The following is a 17,882-nucleotide window of genomic DNA, read 5'->3' as shown; positions in this document are numbered from 1 at the left end:
CATTGTTTCTGGTGTTATATATTGAATTTTTCCAGCTTTAGCCTACTCAAAACTGATATATGTTATTTGCTTATAGGCTGATGTTATTCAACAGGGTAATATCAGTATTATGTTTGGTCCAAGGTGCACCCAGTATTTACTTACTTTACTTTGATGAGAAAATGATTTTTGTCTCTAAGCAAAACTTGACTTGATGATTTCAGTTTGTAATGCAAGTGTCAAAATGTGGGGAACTTTGCAGTGCTGTCTTTCTTCTTAATCTTTTTCACTGCAGTGCCTGTCTTTGTCAACCCACTGCTACACCAAATAACATATTGTTTGACTTCTGATCTCTAAAAATGGATACCTGCACATTAATATTTAGAATCTGTAGGCAAGGGATAAGACTTTTGGTACTAGAAGCTTTCCAGTTTCCATTTATAGTCTCTAGTCCAATTTAACCAAGCATTGGAAGCTTTCAGCCTGTGTGAAGCTCAAAAGACAAAACACAGTCTCGAGACATTTGGCTATTAGGATTTTTCATAGCATCTCTACAAATTGCCACCTTATTGTGGTAGAGGGGTTTGTATGTCCCACGGATCCCAGGAACTATGTTGTACATGGGCTTTTGCCCCCTGGTAGGGTCTCCCAAGGCAAATTGGTCAAGGAAGAGAGCCTGGTGGCCAGGCCTGAGCCTGTGGGGCCCAGGCGGGAACAGCCCAAAGAGAAGACATGGGCCCACCCTCCTGTAGGCCCACCACAGGGAGCGGCAACCCGCAGCTCATCCAGCCTTAATCTGCGGCTCTGTGCAGCTCGCGGAAGTAAATTATAAGTATCCAACTGAAGTGCATTTTATTTTTGTCAGTTCGGTTTTTGTTGTAGTTTTAAATTGGAACATTATTGTGATCTTGAAATATTAAAATAAAATAATTTTATTTATCTATTTATTTATTTTCGTTTCTCAATATATGCATCACATACAGCTGTACTTGTATATTCAGACCATTTCTACACGGACTATTGCAATATAGCACATATGTACAATGTACATAATTTGTTATTCAGAGAGACTTATTTATTTATTTTTATTATTATTATTTTTTCTTTTATTGCATCTTTTATTGATCTATTTTCTTGGTGTTCTGGCATCCAGTGTGGGCAGCAGAGTAAGACTTTCATTGTACAGGGAAACAATGTTTCTTTACTGTGCATACGACAATAAAGCATTGAAATTGAAATTGAACTCACGGTAGCCGCTACTGGCTTCCGGTAGTATTTGCGGCTCTCACTGTTTTGTTTTCCGTGGAAACCGGGTTCAAATGGCTCTTTCCGGATTACAGGTTGCCGACCCCTGGCCCACCACCTGCAGGGAGTGCCATAAGGGGTTGGGTGCAGTGTGTGTTGGGCGGAGGCCCTGACAGATGGATCCCCAGCTATCAAGGCTGGCTATTGGGACATGGAACGTCACCTCTATGTTGGGGAAGGTGCCCGAGCTAGTGCATAATGTTGAGCGATACTGGCTAAATATAGGCTCATCTCAACACACGGCCTGGGCTCTTAAACCAGTCTGATGGAGAGGGGCTGGACTGTGTTCTAGTCCGGAGTCAGGTGAGAGACTGCAGTCTGGGGTGGGTATTCTTGGGTGGGTATTCCCCTCTGCTTGCTGTCTGTATGTTGGAGACTTCACCGGTTGGCAAGAGGGTTGTTTCCCTGCACCTTGGGATCAAGCAGTGGGTCCTGACTGTCAATTTTGCTTATGTGCCAACAGTTCAGAGTATCCAGCATTCTTGGAGTCACTGGGCGGGGTGCTCAAGAGTGCTCCATCCAGTAAGGGAGGAATGGCCTGCCTGGGCTGATATTGGACTTCTGTGCAAACAACAGTTTGTCCATAACAAACACCATGTTCAAACATAAGGCTGTCCATAAGTGCATGTGGAACCGGGACACCCTAGGTTGTAGGTCGATTTCGTAATCATGTCATCAGATCTGCAGCCGTGTGTTCTGGACACTTGGATGAAGAGAGACTTTGAACTGTTAACTGATTACTGCCTGGTGGCGAGTTGGCTCAGGTGATGAGGGAGGATGCTGGACAGACCTGTCACACCTAAACATATAGTGAGGGTGTGCTGGGAATGCCTGGCAGAGGCCCCAGTCCTTGAGATCTAAAACTCCCACCTCAGACAGAACTTCGACAGCATTCCGAGGGAGGCTGAGGATACTGAGTCAGAATGGGCCATGTTCCACATCTCCATTCTTGAGGCTACCACATGGAGCTGCAGCTGCAAGGTGGTTGGTGAAGGGAGCCATCAAGCTGAGGAAGGAGTCCTATCTGGTTTGGCTTGCTTGTGGGACTTTGGAGGTAGCTGACGGGTACCGGCAGTCCAAGTGGAATGCAGCTTGGGCAGTGGCTGAAGCAGAAACTCGGGTGTGGGAGGAGTTTGGTGAGGCCATGGGAAAAGACTTTCAGACTAACTCAAAGTGATTCTGGCAAGCTGTCAGGCAACTCAGGAAGGGAAAGCAGTACTCTTCTCACACGGTGTATAGTGTGTGAGGGGCACTGCAGACTTCAACTGAGGATATAGTCGGGTAGTGGGTGGAATACTTCGAAAATCTCCTTAATCCCACTGACACGCCTTCTGTAGCAGAAGCAGAGTCTGGGGACAAGGAGGATGACTTGCCTCTCACTGGGGGTGTGATCATTGAGGTAGTTAAACAACTTTTTGGTGGGTGGATGATGTTCTCCCTGAGTTCCTAAAGGCTCTGGATGTTATAGGGCTATCTTAATTGACACGTCATTGCAGCGTTGTGTGAAGATCTGGGGTGATGTCTCTGGAATGGGGTGTTTGTTCCCAACTTTAAGAAGGGGGACTTGAGGGTGTGCTCCAATTATCAGGGGCTCACACTTCTCAGCCTTCCTGGGAAAGTCTATGACAGGGTACTGGAAAGGAGAATTTGTCTGTTAGTCAAACCTTGGATGCAGGAGGAATAATGTGGTTTTTGTTCTGGTTGCAGAACACTCTTGAATCAACACCTCCAAGTCTGAGGCCATGGTCCTCAGCCTGAAAGTCATCCTGAAAATAAAGCTTTTGTAAATCAGATGCTTTCCAGATGGTATTGCATGGTGGCTCAATATCTGATGGTACTTTTCTGGGTTTATAATTCCATCAATTTTGACAAGATCCCCAACATCACTGGTTGAAATGCAGCCCCAAACCATGACAGAGCCTCCAGTAGGTTTTACAGATGACTGTAGACACTCACTCTTATACCTTTCTCCTGAGCTCCTGAACTAAAGATTTCAAATTTGGATTCATAACTCCATAAGACCTGTTGCCACTGATTTTCAGTCCAGGTCTTGTGTAATTTAACATACCTCAGCCATTTCGCCCCGCTACCCTTCCTTAAGAATGGCTTCTTGACAGCCATCCTTCCACTGAGACCATTTCTGATGAGGCTTCAGTGAACAATAGATGGATCAGCTGGAAGGCCAGGTGCATCTTTCAGATTCTCTGTCAGGTCTTTGCTGGATTTTTCCTTCTGTTTCCTAAGGACATGACTTTCAGTTACTGTTGTAGATAGTTTTTAGGCCTGACACTGTTTTTGTCCTCCACTTTTAAGTTTTCTCAAATTTTTTACGACTACACTGCACACTATGCCAAGATATGCCAAGTTTATTGGCTAATAGCTCTATAGGAATCAACTTGTTGATGTAAAAATACTATTTTATGCCCATCAAACTATATTATCTTTGGTATTTTTCACAGATTATGTGTTTTTGTGACAGGCCGCTAGTAACAAAGTGTCAAGAGAAACAATTTAAAAACTGTTTTTTTGCTAAGGTGTCTGTTATGTGTAGACACAACACTGGTTCATCTCTTGAGTTAGGAGCCTTTTTTATGCTTGAATGATTCATAGGTCAGTGTTAAGTGACTTAACAAAAAAAAATTAAAAAAAAGAGCTGCACTTCATAATTAGGAAAAAAATCCCTTTGAAAATGGTTAGGTACAAAGACTGGACTGAAAATGAAAAAGTAGCCAATGTGCAAAGAAAAAATTTCAAAGACTTTTAGATAGACTACTGAACTATTGCTCAAGACCACTTTTTAAAAAATCTTTTGAAAGTCTGGGTCTTTGAAAGCAAAAGAAAAAGTGGTCCAGTGAACTTGCTGTATTTTTTTTTTATATAATACTCCTGTGAATGGGTAAAGGTGGCACAAGCTGTGGTGCTCAGCGGCTTGGTCAGAATTGGATGAGGAAGGAGCCACAAAGGTTTTTCCTCTTTGTTCCTTTGTTCCTCTTTCCTGTTTATGCATGTTTGAGTGTGCGTGTTTCAGAGGTGCAATGAATATGCAGTGCCTCATGCCCTGCAGTTTTGTACTCCTCTGTAACCCATGTGACTTCTTGTGAGAATAAGGGCGCACTATCGATCATCAAGTATCTCTCTGGGTTTCATTCTCCATGAAAACCTCTCTGATATGGCAGCCCCACTTCACCTCAGGTCTCCTCAAACACCCCTGATCATCACTGCAGATCTTACCCATATTACTGAGTGTAGTTGTATGTATCTTTGCCAGTAGGAGTTGGTTAGATGTTTGTGGCGTATCCTTAGGAAGATGAGAAATTTATGTACTTGCATTTGCATTTAAATATAAACATGTCACCTTGCATTTGTGTGGGTGCATGTGTGTGGATATACAGTAAGGGTCTCAGTGTGCATGCAGGTGTAAGCTCCTGAAGCATGACTGTAGGGTTGTTTGCACTTAAGAGTTTAGCAGTTAAACTTTGTGAGGAGAGAAGCTCAGAGAATCAATGTGGCAGGACTGTGCTTCCCTCTTCTCTCAGCCTCCCAGGAAAGTGAGCATGTCAGGCCTAATTATTGCCTTCCAAAATCAAACAAAATGGCTCCCATTGGTGTCTGCATCAATATGCACTCTTCTCTTCTCATATTCATACAAACCGTGCAACGCATTAGCTATGCCATGTAAACAAAAGTGGTACTCTGCAATTTGTGTTGCAGAATAAAAAAACATTTTTACTGTCTGGCCATTTTTTTCAGCAGGGTCATGTTTAATTGGTCCTCAGTCAGGCTAATCAAATAAAACAATTAGTTGATTAAGAAAATTGCTGGCCTTTAGCCACCAGCATTTATAATCAGTTAACAGGTAATTTTTCAAACAAAAATACCAGAGATTCACTTTTTTGTAGCTTTCTTGACAGACTTTTTTGGGCTTTGGTTTGGGCCCATCATGACATTAACAAGAAGTTTTCTTTGACTCAGGGAGGTGATGATATGTGTTTAAATAAAAGAAACAATCCAGATTCACTGATACTGAAATTAGTAGTTAAGGTTAACTCGACAATGCCTGGGATGTTCAAATTCATAACACAAGTCTCAGCCAAGTTTGAATCTTGGCGACCTTGACCTCAAGGGCAGAGGTCAACTTTTCAGACAATCTTGTGAAGGCTAAAAATCTTGGACAAGTTAGTTCTTACAATAATAATGTCAATCACAGAAAATGACAGGATTCTCAGGTGCCGTTTACACGAGACCGTTTTCATTTTGAAACGGTGTCATTTTGATGCGTTTCGGCCTTGCGTTTACACGACAACGGTGTCGTTTTGATGCGTTTCGCCCTTCTGTTTACACGACAACAGAGTGAAAACGATGTGTTTCAGAAACGGGGTCCAGAGTGGAGCGTTTCAGAAACGCACCGGCTTGCGTTTTCGTGTAAACACTTGAAACCGGGGTGATTTGAAAACGCTCGACTCGCACATGCGCACTATGGTTGCGACGGCCAGTTTTTCGCGCACGCGCAAACTGATAAACAGTACTCGCGGATTCACGAGTGCTTCTTATGCTTTTCCTGTGTTTTTACCGTTTTGTAATTCAGCGTTGTGTGCAGCAGCGATCCAACCTCATCATCTGTCCACACAAAACCTCTCACATTGGCCGTTTTGTAAGTAATGAACAATTTGCCGCACTACCTACTGTGTCACTCCACGCATGCGCGTCTTGCGTAAACAAACTGCAAAGAGAAAACCAACGCCAACTTGTGGCCTGGCATGGGAACTACATCGTTTTCATCGTTTCACATGTCCTCGTGTAAACGCGGATCGTTTCTGAAACGCCATCGTGTAAACGAAAGGCTGAAACGCATCAAAACGACACCGTTTCCAGTGAAAACGGCTTCGTGTAAACGGCACCTCAGTGGTTTATATTTGTTATGAGTTTAGCCTTTCTTATTCCTGGTTCTTACTTAGCCATTTGCTTTTGAATTGATATGGTGAATAAAGTCACAAAGGCTCATATGCACCCCATTAAGATCTACTGATATCTGTAATTATGTTTTTGCTTTCATTTTCAGATGTTTTGTTTTTGGTGCTGGAATCATTACATTCAAGAGAAAGCAGACATTTTTTACTAATGACATCTTCAACACCCCCCCCCCCCCCCCCCAAAAAAAAAAAAGAAAAGAAAAAAAATCTGGATGGATAAACAGCACTGTAGTCTAGAGAAAAGAGATGAGGTAAAACTAAGTCTGGAGAGCGTCCCCTTTTTTCTGGCTTGGTTGAAGAACATCTGGCTTCATATTGCTTCTTATGCTCATGTAAGCATGTAGTGTGCATACATGACCACAGACTTGCTGCTGTTTTGAAATAGATGGCTTATAAGATAAATTAATTGTGATGCTGATGTTAGTCAGCAGGTGGATGCATACATTCAGTGACATCGTCAAGTAAAAGATACACATGTCCCAAAGCTGGTGCTGATTAAGCAGATCAGATGAAGGCAAAAAAAAATATAAATACATTTTTTGGAGGAATTATCGGCACATGTAGGATATGAGGTATTGAATGAGCTGCACTATATGTAATTAGGAAAAACTTGTTTATGAATAAATTGTACTTTAAAGAAAGTTCAATCCCAAATTTTAGACAGTGGGAGAAAATCAGAGAAGGATGAGGTTGGCCTTACTGCTCAGACGGAGACTGAAAAGTGCAGCTGCAGTACGCAGCACTGATGAGGTGATGCCAGACATACTTGCTGCTGTGAACAATCAGAATTGAAATCAGAAAGAGGTGGTGGCCTCTGGAATTGGTTGTGCTGGTGTCTACATCAGGAATTAGTGGAAGAACAGGACCTTATTTTTATAGTAGCTTGCAGAGTGTTTATTGATCCCCAGTTAAATCTTTTTAAGCTTTCATCATATACAATCAACAAATAACTACAAATGAAATACTGCTGATACAGAGGTTGGTACAATTTTAATAAATCTTTAGTTAAATTAACTATTGTTCCAACTTGAAAATGAGATGAGCAGAAGTATAAGATCTTGATTATAACATTTTGGTGAAATAACAGAAAGAAAAATATATATATATATATAAAGTTTAGGCTTGGAGAGAGCACATTAAATAACATGCTATGGTACTTGAGTTGATACAGAATTAACATTGGGCTGTGTTTTGCTGTGTACAAAAACATTAAAATTACAGTCACATGATAAATATGGTCTTAAAATGCAGCTTCTTTTAAAGGGGCTAAACAAAAAATGATGTGTTAACCATCAAAGAATTACAACCAGTTATATTCGCAGTTCTCTGTATCTGGAGAATCAAATGTTTACTCATGACAAGTAAAAGCTTTAGCACCATTTCCAAGTGTATTGTGTACATTTGGACCCACAGCACTCAAAAGAGCCGTCAGTACAAATGAAAAAGGCCATCCTGAGGCAGCAAAAACAAAGCAAATCCTCAAAGGGATAACAGAAATATAAGGAAGGGCAAAATCAACAGTTTTGATACAAGAAACACACTGGTGAGCTTGACAGCATAAAAAATGTCTGGACATCAAGTGAAGACCATTGAGAGTGATCCTTTCTATGGTAAAGCCTTATCAGAACAGCCAGCCACTTTAAAAACACTCCACGAGAAAGGCATATAATTATCCAAAGGCATATAACTATCAAACATCAATTAAGAAAGAAATTCAGAGGACTCGCCACAAGATACAAACCAGCGATCAGTTTAAAGAAGAAAAAGGTAAGATTAGAAATTGTCCAAAAAACCCCCCAAAATCAAAGTAAGATAATCCTGTACCAAAATGACCAGAAGGAAAAAGTGGGGAGAAGGCTTTGAACAGTTTCTGAGTGTATTACAAAAATAAATAAATAAATAAAACACAGTGATGGCAGTATGATGCATGGGCCAACACTGCTTCTTTGGCACTGGGTTACAAGTAAATTTTGAAGTGTACAGTGTCACTTTGTGCAAAGATTCGAGCAAATGCAGCAAACTTCATTGGAAGTACAGAAAGGCAATGACCTGAAACATAATGTGAAAACAGCCCAGGAGTTTTTGAAGGTTAGAAAGTGGAATATTTTGCAATGGCCAAGTCAGTGACCTGAATTCAACCTGATGTTGCTGCATTTCACTTGCTTGAAGGAAGGAAAAAAAAGAAATACCCACAAAAAAACTAAAGATAGCTGCAGCAGTGATCTGGTGCTGCCCATGGGTTAGCCAAATAGTGAAATTTTTTACATTTTCAATTTTAAGTGAATGCACCAAAATATGTTGTAGAGTAGGCATGTAGAATTAGAAATGTTGACTTTAAAACACTGAATGAGCTCTCTAGTTTAGGTGTGTGGTGTTAGGTAAATCAACAGCTGTGTGAACAAATCTGCTTCTTTTGTGTTGCTAAGCAACAAAGACCTTAGATTATCTTGTGTATGTTGCCAACTATCTATACATCTCTGTGTGTAAAACTGATCTTTCCTTGACTTCCGGTGTTTATTTAGTAAAATTTGAAGCCGTCTACCTGATTGAACACACAGTTGAACAATTGTTTGTACTGTAAAGATTCTGCACTCTCCACATTGGATCCAAGTAGCATGCTAAACACTCAACTGGAACTATTTAGGGCACCCAGCAGTAGCAGAAGAGACATTTTAACAAGATATTGAGCACAAAAATTAAATGGAAAAGCCCTTGTTGAATATTTAAGAGCACTAGTGATTATGGATAAAATGGACAGTAGTGCTCTATATAGTAAACTGGGAGTGATTTCGAACTCATCTAATCACATAATGAGGTAAAGGCTGCTGTGGTGGACGGAGTGCCAGCAGCTCCACCAGTAACAGCAGATGTGGGAACCGTGGAGGAATTTGGAGCTGACTGTTTAAATGATCCATTATCTTTAAATGTGTATGCATGATTTTTGGGACCAGCAAAAAGTGAGTTGATGGGCAGCGTGAGACTATGTAGTCTTACACTGATTGCTATCTGCCTTGATTATGGTGTTGATTGATTGTCCGTCATTCCCTCCCCCCATCCTCTCTTTTTGGAAATCTATAAAAACTGCCTTTCCCAGAATCATTTTCTGCTTTGTTGAAGCAGCCAGGCAATCAAACAAGTTGACTGTGATGTTTACAGCATCAAGTTTAACTCTGAGCCTGGTAAATTTGTTCTGTTGGAACAGTCACACCAATAAAGCTTCTTCAAATATACCCCTCCTCCACAGTCAGCTGTGCCTTAAGCTCAGTTCTCATATCACGAGTGTGTGTTTCTGTGTTGGTGTTTGTTTATGTCTTGTGTTTTGACCAAACCTTGCTCAAGACGGCGCTCAAGGCATCTACTGCAGCTGTGAGCTCATCAGCCCTCCATGTGCGGATGAGTGAGTGTAACCTCACTGTGGCATATGCTGCTGCTGCTGTGTTTCACAGTATTTCTCTCTACTCTGCTACTTTAACACAAGGTCAAACAGGGAGAGCATCTGGTGGACAGGAGATGCAAAGTATTTGAGGAACGTCAGGGAGCATCTGGGTGTGCTCACACACAAGCAAAAATACTGACACACATCTACAAATGCTTTCACATACATAAACATGTATTTGCTACTACCACTCACTGTCTCTCTCAGTCTCTTGCACACACAAACACACACACACACACACCAATGCAGTAACAGAAGTAGCAGATAGGGGCTGCTGCAGGACTGTGGAAGTCATCCGGCCAATCTGCTGGTAGGTTTTGTGGAGCCCGGCTTCACACTGGCACATCTTCTCCTCTTTTTTCTCCCGACGGTCGTCGTCTCTCGCCATCTATCCGTGTCATTTTACATCTCCCATCCCCCCTGTCCTCGTCTTCTTCCCTGGGATTAAAATTGGCTGCAGCTGGTTGCTGTGTGCTGGAGCAGCAGTGGAGAAGCAGAGGCAGGAGGCGAGAGAGTGTGGTTTCACCAAGGCAGCAGAAGATGTGCGGTGGATGGTTGCAAGGCTAGAGGACGCCTGGGAGGACAGGCTGTCTGTGGATATATACCTGTAGAGAAAGGACTGCTTATATCAACATCTGGGCCAGGTACTGATGAAGTGCCTGGATTGCACAGTTCTTTCTCTTGAATGTCTTTCTCTCTTTGAGCATGTATTGGTGTGCATATACAGATATATGTGTGTTGGTGTCTGTGCATGATAAAGATATGGCCTACGTATGAATGCATAGCTGCGTGACATCATGGTAAACCCATCTGGAAACAATCACTATCCAGTAGTATTGTCAATCAAGATTTCATCATGTCTTCCATTTATTCCTTTGTTTTCCTCTGCTTTCCTCTCCTCTTCTCCCCGCCTCTTCTCCCTTCCTTTCCTCTCCTCTCCTCTCCTCTCCTCTTCTCTCCTCTCGTCTCGCTCTTTGCTGTTTGTGAAGCAATTCATAGCCTTGCTTGATGGCCTTGCTAAAATGGTGTCAGTTTACATAAGATGTTAGACTAAAAGGATTTATAATTTGAGAATTACAGTGTCACCTGTGTCATGGACATGTATGCATGGCTCCAATGTAAAGAGTTTCCTATGATCCTTGAAAGGTAGACACTGCCTAAATCTTAACTGGTAGGCTGAATGCTGTCAACTCCGTTTGGCAGGAGGTCATGAGAGTATGTGTGAGTGAGGAGGCATTTTTGTCATTTGTAAATGCATGGCATGTAACCTCATCCCTCCCGCTGTCGGATGTGATGGTTTTGCATATCGAATGTTGCGTGGTAAATAAGTTCCCCTCCTCTCATCCTCCTGGGCTTCTTTGGTTTCAGATGAAGGGAGGAGAAGCTATTCATGGACATTATCATACACCACATAGATATGGCCTGCTCTTAGCCTTTTGAGTTTATTTGTGTTTGTCATTCATTTTTCTTTGTTTCAGTTCATGGACATAATGACAAGGAAGAAAGCTCAAACAGCACATAATCAGCAGAAACAGAGAGGCAGAAATGAGGAGGTTTGAGCTTCTGTCCTCTGTAGCCTTTGTCACCCAACCTGCTGACAATGCACATTTGGTCCCAAGGGGATCACTGGTTTACACAATTACTGTAGCAGCCTTTGCTGTTTTGCTTTGTTGTGAAAATTATTGCGAGCCATTTTTCCTCATGACACTACAAAATTGTGTTTTGTTTTTCCCCCTTTAACATGCAGTTCTCCCTTTTATTGCTCCTCAAGGAAGTTTAGATATTCTTCAGTGTTTCTCTTTGTTAACAGTTGTGACAGTCTGTGCATTCTGTATCAGCTTACTTCAGCTTTTTGTTGAAAATATTGAAGAAAAATATTCAAACTGAAGATGAAGAACCTCTGAAATAACTGGAATTCATGCATTGATGTTTTATGTCCTTTAAACTTTGAGTTTTCGCTAACAGTTTTAAAGTTCTGTGGTTTTAATAAATGGCGCTTCCACTGCAGTGGAAATCCTTTTGGTATTTTTTTTTAAGCAGTATCTCTTGAATCATGATTTATATGGAGCCAATTTCAAAAATCAAGAACAAAATGTCCCTTGACAGTTTGTGTGTGTGCTGTCATCAAGCTCTAACCTCTCTCTTGCTCTGCTTGTGTTTTTAGGAGGGGTGGTTGACAAGGATTTGCGGCACTACCTCAACCTGCGCTTTTCCAAGGGCTCAGTGGACCACGACCACCAGCAAATCATCAGAGACAACCTCTACCTCCGCACTGTTCCCTGTGAGTCCACATCACCCTTTATCGCTCCTCTCTTCCACCCTCTGGCCTCCATCACTGCTTCACTCCTCTTTTTTTTTTTTTTAAATTTTTTATTCCTCTTTGATCTCGTCGTCTCTGCTGCCTCACCGTGTGTCTGTAATTGTCTCTTTCATTCTCCATTTCTTTCTTGGATATCATTGTCAACCCTCCTTCACCAGCTAATACACCTTCTCTTTCTCTACTTTAGTTTCCTCTGCTTGCCCTCGAGATGTTACCCTCATATTTTACACATGCGAACACACGCACGAGCACACACACACACACACACACACACACGCACACACACACACACTCTTTCATTCTCTCTGTCTCTCACCGTCTATGGCTCCTTCTTTTCCTTCAGTCGTCCGGCTGCCGAGCTCTCAGCCTGAGGTTTCCACGGCAACCACCCTCTTGTCTTGAGGCTTGCGTTGTGGTGATGCCCTACCCCCCCTTCAGCACATGCTAGACATGCACAACGTACACCAATATAAATATATATATATATACTTACATCTTTCTCTCTTGAAGTTTCTTTGAATCTGTGTGTGACAAATTAGATGAAACTAGACGTTTCGTGTCTGTGTGTTACATGTGAATGTGAGATGTTTTTTATCAGTGCGTATGCCTTTTTCCTGTTGGGCAGACAATGTCATTGTGTGATTAATATTGTGGGGATGCAGGGCCCAGCAGGATTTCCCTGTGTCAATACAGGCAGCAGCTCATGAATCAGGTCTGATGGTTGAGTCTGCAGACTGCATGCAGCGTGTGGATCAGTTCACTTTGAATGCATGTTTGTTGATGGGGTTTTGTACTCATCTGACATGTTTTGTTATCCTCTGTTCATAATGCAATTCAGATTGCAGATTCTGGTACAGATGCATGAGAAAACAGAGCTAGGCTTGACGTCAGTGATGGTTGTTTTGTACTGGCTGCTTCTACTATACTAGATGTCCTCTGCCGGTGTGTTGAGCTGCTGACACAGAAGTGATTGTTTAATACGGTCCCACAGCTGCACAGTTCCTGAGCCTCTCTCTCTCTCTCTCTCTTTCACTCTTTTTTCCCCTCTCCTCTCTTTCCTGTCGTCTTCATCTTTTGCTTTTACTCTCTCTCATGTTTCCCCCTGCTCCCTCAACCCCCACCCCCGCCTCTGATTTCTTTTGGTCACCACCTCACTTCATCACATTTTCTCTCCCTTTCAATTTTAACTCCAGGCGGCCTCTCCTTCTCCTTCTCCTTCCCTCTGCCTCTCCTTTCTTCTGCCTTTCTCAGACTGTTGGCTGTGTAATAGTGCAGTGAAGGCAGACTGACAGGGTGACGACAGAGGTGGTGTGGACTGGCTAAGCTTCAACACTTCTGCCCTATTGAGGCTGAAGGGCAGCACGTGTCTGTTTTGGTGGTTTTGTCACCACGTTGCAATTATAGTCCCCTTCCAGCCCTTTATGAGAATGGAAAGAAGCTCGTTCTGCGTGATGTGTGAGCACTAATGATATCCCCATAATTAACTGCCTATCACTTAACAAAGCTGATACAGTTTAATGAAGATTATAGAAATTCCAACTCACAGACCTCCTGCACAGCAGCTTTGAATCATATGCTGATTATTTAAACGTCATTAAAATGCAGTTGTAATATTACCGGGATTCCCCAAATTTATTTTAATGGTGAGCACTTTGTACTGCTTATGCTGTTTCATATACACTGATCAGCCATAACATTAAAATCAGAGACAGGTGAAATGAATAACACTGACTATCTCATTTCAGTGGCAGCCGTCAAGGAGTAGGCTGATGAACTGTCACCTCCTGAAGCTGGTGTGTTGGAAGCAGGAAAAATGGTTGAGCGTCAGGATCTAAGTGACTTTGAAAATTTCCAAATTATGATGGCTAAAGGAGTAAGGTTGGAGGCCCTTCAAAATATCAGGTCTCGTGGGGTGTTCCCTGTATGCAGTGGTTAGTATCTGCAGAAGTGGTCCAGCGTAGGAAGTGAACCAGTGACAGGGTCATGGGCTCACAAATTGCTGATAGAAGGGTGTCAGAGGGGCATCCCTGTAGTTGGTGCAGCATGCACGCCATGTCCTGAAAGTTAAAGTCCTTGCTGCAGCAGCCTGGGTTCTCCCCTGGTCATTTATTGCGTGACATTCACCCTCTCTCTCTCTCTCTCTCTCTCTCTCCCTGCTCCTCTCTGCTTTTTACTGTTCTGTCAAATAAAGACACATTTTCTCTTGTTTTTTTGAGAGAGGTGCCAGAACACAGAATGTAGAGGGATCCTTGTCCTCATCCCCATCACTGCAAGTTCTGATCAGAACTGGACGATGGCGCAATTAAAGAATCTGATTATGTTTCCTTTTACATTGAGCAGGAGGGGTGTTTGGGCACTAGAAAGAGGTGGTAGTATTAAAAAAAAAAGAGGAAAGTTGGCAGAGGCAGTTTGATGCTCTAGGCAGTGATTCACTGGGAAACCTTGGGTCCTGCCATTCATGTGGAAACTTTTCACCCTACATAAACATTTTTTCAGACCACATACACCCCTTCATGGCAGTTTTTTTTCTTTTTTTTTCCCTGATGGCAGTGGCCTCTTTAAATCCACACTGCTGTGCTCCTCAAATCTCTCCTGCAATTTTTGGAAAATGTTCAACCTTCTGTTGACCTGGCCTCAAGCCCCCTCCTCACCCATACCAGACTTGAATAACCTGCTGCTTATATCATAGTTCCCAATAGCACAGGACACCTCAAAGGTCTTTTGAAGTTCATGCTTTACCAGAGCTGTTCTGGTGGCCTACAGGGAGACCTACCCAATATTCAAAAGGTGGGATTAATGTTGTGCCTGTTTAGTGTATATTCACTACACGATTTCCTGGCAGTCTGAGACTTGCATAAGGAGGCGTTGCTCAACCATCAGTGACACAGCATCAGAAGGCCAAATAACAAGGTTGATGGTCCTGAGTGCTGCACTGGTTGTGCCCTGTGGGCTGTTTGTTGTTGTGGTTTGGAGCGTTATAAAATCAGTGTTTTTCTCCCTTGTCTGCAGCGCTCTGACCATGCTGTCAGTACCGGTCTGTCAGCTTGACAAGCAGACGCCACTCTGCATCACAACACGCTGTCAAGGACGTGGGAGGAGGTGTGTCTGTGTGTGTTTGTGTGTTCATACAGCTAGAAGACTCACATGCTGACATCAACTACTGCATCCTGTTACATCATTCAGCTCAAGGATTGGCCGTTCTTTCCGCAAAAATAATGAACTGAGCGTGCTCGTTTGCTCTCTGTTATTAACAACGGTATTCAGATGCTGTATTGTGGCCTGCAGGCTACTGTGTGTATTTTTGTGTTTTCTGTTTTGTTTCCATGTGGATTTTTACTTATTTCAGATTTATTTTGCCCATGCGTTCACACTTCAGCAGGCACACAAATGGTAGCAGGGCAGGCACTTCAAGGACATGCGCATATGTATATTTTCACTAGGACAGGCAATGAAGATGACTGATGTAAATAAATTAGGAGAGATCAAAAAAAGATAATCAAGATTTTAAGTGAATCAATAACTGGTGAAACTTTTAGACAGAAGAAATAAAATTGGAAGATAGTAAAACTTCAGTGAGGTATCCCACATTTCAGGTTAAACCATTTGATGAGATTGCTGCTGTTTGACAGTCTAACTTCTCAAGCCTTTTGAGCTTAGAAAATTTGCAGCACCATTTCATTTCATTTTACAGGGATAAGTTGACCACTTCAGTCTGAGCTCCTGTCAGAGCACCTGCTGTTAGGAATTTAGAGAGAAGTTGAAAATGGCTTTGCTCTCTGCATATTAGCAGTGTGAGTGCCTCTTTGATACAAGTGGAAATGAGTGAAAACATCTGGAAAATATAAAAGAAGAAGAAGAAGCAAAGGGGTGGGGGTACAGTAAATGGAGAGAGTAAGGGGGGGAGTGAAGGTGATGGATGTGGACATGAGCAAAGAGGCTCTGCGAGAAGATGGAAAATGGGGAGAAGAGGAGGTAAAGAGGAGAAGATCAGCAGGGGAGAAAGGGGAGGAAAGAAGGAAGCAGGCAGAAGATGGAAAGTGAGAAACAAGAGTCGATGCAAGTGGATGTTAAGAGGATGGAGGGTAGAGATGTGGGGAGAAGAGCAGACGTGCAAGGAATGAGGGTAGAGGGAGCTATGAGGGAGCCTCGTAAGTAATACCCGGGAGAACCATCTCCTTTCCTCCACTCTACTCAGAGGCATCAGTAAAAGGCTCTATAAATAGCTTCAACAGTGAGCAGCACATTTCTCTACTCAGATAGCCTATAAATACATGCAGCTTCTGTCACTTTACATCCACTGTTCTGGACACATGCTGCCCCGCAGCTTCCAACAGGGAATCCTCCTCAGACTGCAGAGGAGGAGCAGATAAAGATGTTGATGAGTTGAATGTGGCCAAGATGCCTCAGATGGTCATGGTGATAGGGATGATGGATGTCTTATAATGATCATGATGATGTGGGATATTTGTTGGTGAAAGACACCTTTTAACCCTAATACATGCAGGAGCTCTTAATACAGACTCTTGGTAATGTACAGCATTCCCTGTTTGTTCACAGTAAGCAGGAAGTGATTTGGCACATGAAATAAAATGCAAAAAGTGCAAAAGTCTTGAGCTGCCCTTCATTTCTTTATATTGTGCTTTGCTAAGCTTTATGGGACATGGGTGCACTGATTTATTGAAACATGCAAATGTATAAGGAAATAGTGTATATAGGACAAAAAACAGGGTTTTTCGATAAGCTTGAAAGTCAGTACTTGGTATGACAACCTTTATTCTTCAACACAAATGGTACTTTTCTGTGTGCTTAATTCCATTAGTTTTGACAAGATCTCAAACACCACTGGCTGAAATGCAGCTCCAAACCATGACAGAGCCTCCACTGTGTTTTACAGATGGCGGTAGACATTCACTGTTGTACCTCTCTCTTGACCTCCTCTGTTCATGTCAACGACGATTTGAACCTGTTAAGACCTTTTGTCACTGATTTTCAGTCCAGTTCTTGTGTAATGTGGCCTAAATTAGCCCTTTCTCTCTGTTTCCCTTCCTTAAGAATGGCTTCTTGACAGCCATCTTTCCATTGAGACCATTTCCAATGATGCTTCAGTGAACAGTAGATGGGTCTTTTTTCCTATTTCTTAAAGACATGACTTTCAGATATTGTTGATCTGCTGTGGTTTCCTCAGATTTTCTAAGGATACACTGTTTCCATATAATAGGTCTTTGGGAATAACCTTGTTGGTGCAAAAATACTATTTTATGCCTGTCAAACTGTGTTTTCTTTGGCATTTTATGTGGATTCAACTAAAGAAATATCAACAAATTGTGTGTTTTTGCAACAGGCTACTATTAACAAAGTGCCTAAAGAAACAGTACTGTATAAGTTGTCTGTTACCTGTAGACACAATACTGGTTCATCTGGTTGAGATAGGTGCCTTTTGTTGAATAATTCATAGGTCAGTGTTAAGTGACTTAACAACAACAAAAAAACATTCTTCTGAAAATGGTCAGGACTAAAAAAGTAGCCAATGTAAATGGACTGGTACTCTAACTGAGCACTCAAAGCTCTTTTTACTAAAAGCCTCATTCATCCAATCACACAAGCATCTTTTTTTTTTCTATACCTAAGCATTCTAATATTCACACACATGCTCACACTCCGATGGATGTATTAGGGGCTACTCACAGTTCAGTATCTTGCCCAGTGATACTTCAACATGCAGACTGGAGGAGCCAGGAAGCAAACCACCAGCCTTCCGATCGGTCGAGCCTGGAGAACTATTGCCCAAGACTACTTTGAAAAATTCAGAGAAAGTCTGGCTCCTTAAAAACAAAATTTGAAGAAATGAGGGGTGACTCAAGACTTTTACAAG

At 42.2% G+C, this 17,882-nt stretch overlaps 1 protein-coding gene across 2 annotated transcripts in view; it reads left to right on the top strand.

Annotated features, from left to right (window-relative positions):
* Positions 1–17,882, top strand: part of LOC115782074 (membrane-associated guanylate kinase, WW and PDZ domain-containing protein 2-like) — a 94,472-nt gene that overhangs the window by 13,472 nt on the left and 63,118 nt on the right. For both annotated transcript variants that reach the window (XM_030732079.1, XM_030732078.1), the window contains exon 2: positions 11,855–11,971. In XM_030732079.1, the coding sequence (XP_030587939.1) occupies positions 11,855–11,971 (117 nt within the window). The remainder of the gene's footprint in view (positions 1–11,854; positions 11,972–17,882) is intronic.

This window comes from Archocentrus centrarchus, chromosome 6, assembly GCF_007364275.1.
Source record: "Archocentrus centrarchus isolate MPI-CPG fArcCen1 chromosome 6, fArcCen1, whole genome shotgun sequence".
NCBI classification, from domain to species: Eukaryota; Metazoa; Chordata; class Actinopteri; order Cichliformes; family Cichlidae; genus Archocentrus; species Archocentrus centrarchus.
This window is presented reverse-complemented; position numbering and strand designations above follow the sequence as displayed.